The sequence below is a fragment of the Syzygium oleosum genome, unplaced genomic scaffold, assembly GCF_021117445.2.
Source record: "Syzygium oleosum isolate NSW1041296 unplaced genomic scaffold, Sole_v2.1 Sole_v2.15, whole genome shotgun sequence".
Taxonomy (NCBI): domain Eukaryota; kingdom Viridiplantae; phylum Streptophyta; class Magnoliopsida; order Myrtales; family Myrtaceae; genus Syzygium; species Syzygium oleosum.
In genome coordinates this window covers 4,318,463-4,325,907 of record NW_026607499.1, presented here as the reverse complement: position 1 = coordinate 4,325,907, position 7,445 = coordinate 4,318,463, and the positions used below count along the sequence as shown (strand labels likewise).

General features: G+C 42.1%; 2 protein-coding genes and 1 long non-coding RNA gene across 3 annotated transcripts; 2 read left to right on the top strand and 1 right to left on the bottom strand.

Annotated features, from left to right (window-relative positions):
- The first annotated feature begins 727 nt into the window (after positions 1-727).
- On the top strand, positions 728-4,342 carry LOC115689218 (uncharacterized). Its single transcript, XM_030615211.2, has 7 exons — positions 728-1,142; positions 2,046-2,216; positions 2,790-2,954; positions 3,027-3,191; positions 3,608-3,742; positions 3,838-3,935; positions 4,027-4,342. Exons 1-7 carry the CDS (start codon positions 960-962, stop codon positions 4,220-4,222), a joined length of 1,113 nt encoding a protein of 370 aa, XP_030471071.2. The 5' UTR covers positions 728-959; the 3' UTR covers positions 4,223-4,342.
- Positions 3,198-3,589, top strand: LOC130140047 (uncharacterized). The gene is made up of 2 exons (XR_008818055.1): positions 3,198-3,407; positions 3,480-3,589. It is a non-coding gene; the product is annotated as an uncharacterized LOC130140047 (long non-coding RNA).
- Positions 4,343-4,870: 528 nt separating the features above from the next.
- On the bottom strand, positions 4,871-7,317 carry LOC115689231 (60S ribosomal protein L15-2). The gene is made up of 4 exons (XM_030615225.2): positions 7,221-7,317; positions 6,428-6,594; positions 5,400-5,597; positions 4,871-5,289 (listed from the first exon to the last, which is right to left on the bottom strand). The coding sequence occupies exons 1-4, from the start codon at positions 7,222-7,224 to the stop codon at positions 5,044-5,046; spliced, it is 615 nt and encodes a 204-aa protein (XP_030471085.1). The 5' UTR covers positions 7,225-7,317; the 3' UTR covers positions 4,871-5,043.
- Between the last annotated feature and the right edge of the window lie 128 nt (positions 7,318-7,445).

The window sequence follows — 7,445 nt, the reverse complement described above, 5'->3', positions numbered from 1 at the left end:
CTGAGTTTTTCTGATTTTTATGGATTTTCTGAGAATTTTTCTGATTTATATGAATTTTGGGAATTTTTTAATTTTCTAATTTTTTATGGGATTTTTATGAAATTTTTCTAATTTTTATGAATTTTCGGAATTTTTTAATTTATTCTAAGCCATTATGTGAATTTTTTATTTTTATTTTTTTTGGGGAAAAGTTTATTAAAACTTTTTACTTTCCTGAAATTTGTCTCTTTTTATTTTCTAGAAAGCTTTTTATAAATTTTTTTAAAATTTTTTCAATTTCGGAATTTTGCAAATTTTTATGGGTTTTCTGAGTTTTTCTGAATTTTATGGATTTTCTGAGAATTTTTCTGATTTTTTTTGAATTTTTGGAATTTTTTATAATTTTATTATTATTTCCAGAAATGGACCGGATCGGTCTTTGAGACGGTTTGCCGACGAAGGATGGAGGAGGAGGGTCGCGCGGGCCGGACATTTCTATTTCTATTTAGGAATAAAGAAGTAGATTTTTTCTTCTATTCCAAATCATTTTGTGACTTTTTATTTCGAAATAAAAAATAAAATGCGTTATCAGATTTCGTTCTTTTGTTTGAGAACGAAAAATAAAAAATAGCGCGTTCGCGCCTTTTCGATCGCATCACGTGCGCATCGCATGTTTAATGTCGCATATTCGTAGGGACATTTTTCCTCTTCTTTTTTTTTTTTTTTTTTTTTTTGTGGAAGCAAACTCCACTCTGTGACACTGAGAAAAGATCTCGACTTTGAGAGAGTTTCTGGCATATTCCTGCATTTTTGAAGGTCCGGACTTCAGACGAATACGGGGGCCCGTGATTTACATCCATTGCCCCTGCGTTCTTCCCATTACGACGATTCGGATTCCACTTGGAAAGTGGACAGTGTGACTGGGAGTGAGTCCCCCGTGTTTGACTGAAAACTCGAAACTCTCTTGAGCTCCGAGAGCCATGGAAGGTGACAACACCGTGAAGTATGGCATCATCGGAGTAGGGATGATGGGCAGGGAGCACCTGATCAACCTGCACCATCTTCAACCCTTTGGCGTCCAAGTTGTCGCCATAGCCGACCCTCATGTCCCTTCTCAGCAGCTGGCTCTCGATCTCTCTGCTTCTTTTGGTTGGCCATTGGAGGTATTGCTTTTTTTTCCCTTCTCTTCGTCTCTCTCGGTTTTTTCTTTCTGGGTATTTGTTTTTAAGGGCTTTAAGAGTTTTCTCCATCAATCATCGACGCTAGGACTGATCATTAACGATTAGACTCAACTGGGCAATCGAATTGGACCGTGTGGAGTAAATATCGGAAGAGTTTTTGCGAATTAGACTGGAACGTATGCGATTCTTGGTTTTTCGGTGGTTCCGTCACTAATGGTCTTCGAAAATTACCGACTTGATAACAAAAGTCAGTAGCCCATATTGAGGAAATTACTATCACGTCGAGGGACTTATTGTCGCGGGACGGCTAACCCGTGTTTTTCGACCCTAAACTGTAGAAGGGCCGTGATTTTGTTCATTCATATTGCCTTGCAAATTGTAGTCAGAGAGATAGTAGGAGCAAGAAGTTGTTTTGCTTTTCCAAGGATAGAAACGAGAGTAAGTGGACAACCACACTCACATAAGGGATAGAGGGAGAGACGGGGTTCAGAGTAGGGTCACTGGCTCACTTCCAAAATTTTGGACAAATGAAACCGTTAAAGTTTCATGGTTGAGCTAGTCGTCTGAACAACTGCTTTTCTTTGCAATTCAAGTTTCATTTGCTTGATTCAAGGATTAGATATTCTGTATGTCCCTCACGGTATCAAGTTTCATAAAATTTTCTGGTCTGTTGCTTTTACTGCTCTGCTATATTCCTCTGGTTAATCCAAAGTCACGCCCTAGATTGTTTTTGAGGTCCAACCTGGTGTGTCTGCATTTCCTTGCTACTTCATTTGTTGTTACATTGCTAAAAGTTGGCTTAGAGTTTCATTTGCAGCATGTTTCATGGTTATCTTTGACAATTAGCAAAGTAAAATGGCCTAGTTGTGACCGCGAGATACACAGGTTTTCTCAGGACATAAAGAGCTGCTAGACAGTGGGCTCTGCGATGTGCTGGTTGTATCTTCTCCAAACATGACCCACTATCAGATCCTTATCGACATCATCAACCACCCAAAGGCACATCACGTTCTTGTGGAGAAGCCACTATGCACCACGGTTGCTCATTGCCGGGAGGTCAGTTTGCTTATAACTCCTGTAAGATGTGCTACAGAAAGAGACTCTGTGCACTAGAAGCAACATGAGACAATATAAACTGGTAGGTGTCTATGAGAGGAGGTGACCATTGCACAGTGAGTATGGTAATGGAACTAATCTGTGTCTAATGTCCTCTCTCAGTCTGTTCATCTGTGTTCTCTTCCTTTCCTTATAAATAATTCCTCTCGAACACTAAATCTAAATCGTTTTGTTTTCTCATCTTTACATAACTGCGATTTCACCAGGTCTGATGATAAATGACGATCCAATTAATACCTCATTATCATCTCTGATGGTTGATCTCTCTTCGTGTTGTTTCAAAAGGGGTGCACAATAACTTGTGTTCAACAAACTTTAAGTCTCTTAGCTAAAGAGAACCGACCGAAACGACGTGTTTCTTAAATGAGGAATGATTTGCAACTTTGGATCTTCCAGTTTTTAGGATATGCTTGCAACCTTATATAATTAATGACATTATAAGCTCAGTTCTTCAGGATTATACAATCTTTCCATATTAATTTGATTGATTTGCTAGCATAATCATGTAACCAGGTGGTGGAAGCTGCCAAGGGAAGGCCAGAGATGCTGGTGCAAGTTGGTTTGGAATACCGGTACATGCCACCTGTTGCTAAACTGATTGAAATAGTCAAGGGCGGTGCACTTGGAGAGGTCAAAATGGTGGCTATCCGGGAACACCGCTTCCCCTTTCTCGTCAAGGTAATACAAGTCACTGAGTCAGTATCGAGTACGTAGTCACGAGCAGCGAATAATCTCTCCTGTGGATGTCAGGTACACAATTGGAATCGGTTCAATGTGAACACAGGAGGGACTCTGGTGGAGAAATGCTGCCACTTTTTCGATCTGATGAGACTCTTCGCTGGGGCCAATCCTGTTCGTGTGATGGCTTCCGGAGCTATTGATGTTAATCACAAAGACGAATTATATGACGGAAAGGTAAATTTTTCATTAACCCATCGACTATGTATGTTTCAAATTAAGGTAATGGCTGTAAATTGCTTGCCATCAGATGCGGAAGAGCAAATTTTATTTTCTTTCAGTTGTGATGACGGTTAAGAAACGCAGTGTAAGGAAGAGCTTTAGGCAATAGCATAAATGACAGAGAGTACATGACTTATGATTAACATTACCCTGAACTCCCAATCTCTCATTGTGAGTCTGACCATCTGGCTCCTCTATGGCTTGGGGACACTCAGAGAATTTAAGATTGGTCGTTCCCTTGAGCTCTCTTCCGTGAGACCGTGGTAGACTTTGAAGCTGTTAGATTTCAACACTACCTGTCTGCTCTAGCTTTGTGATTCAATTCAGTTGTTTATCTGCGTATTATTTTGTGCTATGGTGGATGCTTTTAGGTGCCGGATATAATTGACAACGCGTATGTTATTGTCGAGTTCGAGAATGGTTCACGAGGCATGCTCGACCTTTGCATGTTTGCTGAAGGCAGCAAAAACGAGCAAGAAATAGCTGTCGTGGGTGATATCGGAAAGGTCCCTCTCTCTCTCCCCGGCATCTTTGTCTGACTGCGTGTGTGAAGTGGCATATTTTCATTCTTTTGTTAAGTAGCAAGTTGATCGTCCAACAGGGTGAGGCATTTGTTCCCGAGAGCATTGTCCGCTTTGGCTCTCGAAATGCTGGCAGGGAGGGTGTCCAAACATTAACGGCGGCAGATGACCGGATAAAGTAGGCTACCCACTTACCCGTTTCTTAATTCGAGACCCGGATTCCGCCATAGACAGCAAATGCCAACCTAACCAATGTGATTGTGTCGTAGATATGACGGCCTGCATCACGGATCAAGCTACCTGGAGCACCTGAACTTCTTGGATGCAGTTAGGGCTAAAGGCATACGTGCACCCGCCGTAGATTTGCAAGATGGGCTGATCTCAGTGGCCATTGGAGTTGCAGCACAGCTTTCTATAGAGAAGGGCCGGTTCGTTAAGATCGCGGAAGTCATTGATGAATTCTAAATGTGCCTTCGGGGCCCTGATATAACGAGTTTCTGAAGCAACATTCTAGCACTGTGAGCTAGCTTCAGCTTTTATTGTATCTCAGCCACACAAAAATTGAGTATGGATCCCTTTCAAACATCTAAAGTTCGATATCTGCTTCTACCAAAGTAACAAAACACTTGGGTCAAGGCCATTGGTATAAGCATGAATGATTTATATGAGACAGAACGCAATTCTCAAATCCCAAAATAATGCTCGGCGAAGCGTAGTATAATGGGAAACAGTTGGAAGGTCAGCAAAAACCGTAGATGAGCGAAGCGAAAATGAGAAGATTACTGAACTCGACCATCGTCATTAGGATCAGTAAAGAAATCAAGTGAGAAATTAAGGTATAAGGAAATGTTTAAGCATTCCTCGAATCAACACGCCACAGCAAAGTGGGCATAAAATTGATAGAAAACGGTGGAAGGAATGCCAGTTTTTCCAGTTGAAGAAGCACATAGTTTTTCCTTTTGGATTAAGAAAAATTAGGAAAAAACTGCCTTGCACCTGAATCATACGAGGACGGTTCAGCAACACATACCTTCGAAACAGGCAAGGCAAACAAGGATCGATTCATTAACCATCAATCAAGACAGCATCCAAAAAGCAATAAGCACCTATGCGTAAAACAGGCAATAGAAGTATTTTATCAAATAGAACATGCTCTTAAACAGTTTGATCTCCAAAATTTGACACCTCGCTCGACAAATACTACGCCCCTGAGAAATATCCAGGAAACAAAAGTACTGCAACAAATAACCAGAAACAAAAATAATCTGACAAGCAATGAGGCCATATCAACGGTATCGGCGCAGAGACAGGCTGTTGTTTCTCTTCCAAGTTGCCCTGCGTGAAGGGCGGGCCTTGTGGTGCGAGTGGCCCTTTCCACGGAGGCCTCTGTACTTCTTTCCAGCAGAGGTAAGGCCACGAAGCTCCCTATGTTTGTGCACAGCATTGCAAAGCCAATTGATTCTCGGGTCCGTTCGGATGGTCTTGTGGGCAACATCAACCAGAATTACCTCAAAATATTTGTAGGTCGAATCCTGCAATATATATTTGCAAATATCAAAAGCAAGCAACACGACAAGACATAATAGTTCAACAAAATCATATAAAGAATCAAAAGAGTAAGCCCATAAGAGAATATACAAACCTCATTGATCCAGTAGGAGTTCAGAACCCTGAGGCCTCCCAACTTTCTGCCAGCACGTTCCTCTGCAACAGACCTCTTGCTTCGCTGGAACTTCAGTTGAGTAACACCCTGATTTGTGGGCTTACCATACACTATACCCTTGGGAACAGGTCTCTTACGACCACCCCGTCTTACACGGACACGATAAACCACGTAACCCTGAAATCACTTAAATTAGTCAGATTCCGGAGAGTTGCCCCAAAAAAAAGATATTGCACAATGTCCAAAACCTCTATCTAAACAAGCATAAAATCGAAACACCAATAAGCTGCACTACAGAATAACCCATGACCCAAAAGAAATGGCAAGCCTCCAGCATAAATAATCAGACAACAGGCAATTAACCCTTGTAATCACTCGGATAAGACATCAAAGAATCCAAGCCATATGTGAAATTGCATATCCATATAAGGGAGGTCTTATTCAGGAACATAGACGTCGTGAAGCTTATAATGTATCGATCGAGACAAAATAAATTTCAAACTAATAGAACCTACTCAGGCAGTTAATACCTCGAGGAACATAGAAGTTGTGAAACTTATAATGTATCGATCGAGACAAAAGAAGGTTCAAAATCAGAGAACCAACTCGGTCAGATGATCGACTTGCTTTCATATAGCTGGTCTCAGGAAGCATCTAATCATAGTACGTAAACATCCTCCTGACGGAAGTAAACGTATCATGAAGCCGCTTAACCAGCGAATGGATATTCCCAGTCATGCCTGTGTCGGATGGATAACATGCTTTTAATTCATATTCATACTTCAAACCAAGAGCGAATGAGACATCAAATATCGACTTCGAAAATTGTTCATAAACAACCTCGCAGGGCAAGGTTTTCTGGGTCTTAGGAATGATCAAAAGGCAACCATTACCATTCAGCTACCATCTCAGCGACAATTAAATGACATAAAACTCCGAAAGCAACAAATTATCCTTCTAGAGGTCAATGAGCAACTCAAGTAGGCCATTGGAGTGTCGTATTTTACCTGCTTGGCCTTGTAACCCAAACGGCGGGCCTTATCAGGGCGCGTAGGATGGGTGACTCGCACGATAGAAGGGTGCTGTCGGTACTCCCAACACCTAACCCTCTGCAAGAACCTCATCACATCGGACTGCTTCTTCCTCCATAGCTCCGACACGTACTTGTAAGCCCCTGAAGACACACAAACTAATATTAGAACACCAACCCAGAATAATTGACAATGAAGCATCACACATAAAACCTGGCCACAGATATCACATTATCTCACAAAGGGGGCACAAGATAGACACAGAGCTACCCTGATTTGAATTTACTGCCAACGTCAACAATGAAAAAAAAAAAGGACAGATCTCGAGCATCCCTAGTTAAATTGTCGAAACTTTTGATCTTCACATACAATGAGCAAGTATGGAAACAGCGTTCCCATACTGAACGCAGTGACTTTTCAGCTCACTCGAGCTCAAGCTTCACCTTTTCTTCACCCCGAGGAAGCGAAAAACCGTAAAGCACAATCTTCTCAATCTATTGTCCGAATCAACTCCCAAGCCAAACCCGAAAATGCTAACAAGCCTGTCACCGACCGAAACCTAAACGCACGTCCACAAGCAAAGATTGTCCGCCCCCAACCAAACAGACGGAAAGAGCCAAAAGACCGACCAACCTAGCAGAACGAAGCTCTCCAAAAAGCGCTGAACCTAGACAACATCGACAGCTTATAAACGTGAACAGACTCGTCGGAGACCGCACGATGACTCCGAACGGAAAGCGCATGCAGATGGAGGAGGAGGAGAGCGTACCCATTAGAGTGGCGGTCTGGTAGCTAGGGTTTCCGGAGCTGCAGAAAATGAACAAGGGTTCAGTCGATGACGATGGTATTTATACCGGTCGAATCGGGCATGAGGAGTTCGTGGGCTTATTGTCCAACCGGATCCGGCCCGTTGGGCCCATGGATCGTCTCACGCTTCTGAGCAATGGAGGAATGACCTTTAATTTTTTGCCTTTTTTTTGTTTTTTTTTCCGTT

What these genes read in the sequence shown, in the direction of transcription:
- LOC115689218 (XM_030615211.2), top strand. Translation starts at nt 960, where the DNA reads ATGGAAGGTGACAACACCGTGAAGTATGGCATCATCGGAGTAGGGATG. An exon ending in GCTTCCCCTTTCTCGTCAAG is followed by an intron (nt 2,955 to 3,026) that starts GTAATACAAGTC and finishes TGTGGATGTCAG; the next exon opens with GTACACAATTGGAATCGGTT. An exon ending in TCGTGGGTGATATCGGAAAG is followed by an intron (nt 3,743 to 3,837) that starts GTCCCTCTCTCT and finishes ATCGTCCAACAG; the next exon opens with GGTGAGGCATTTGTTCCCGA.
- LOC115689231 (XM_030615225.2), bottom strand. An exon ending in TGGGTTACAAGGCCAAGCAG is followed by an intron (nt 5,598 to 6,427) that starts GTAAAATACGAC and finishes AAGTGATTTCAG; the next exon opens with GGTTACGTGGTTTATCGTGT. An exon ending in ACTCCTACTGGATCAATGAG is followed by an intron (nt 5,290 to 5,399) that starts GTTTGTATATTC and finishes TATATATTGCAG; the next exon opens with GATTCGACCTACAAATATTT.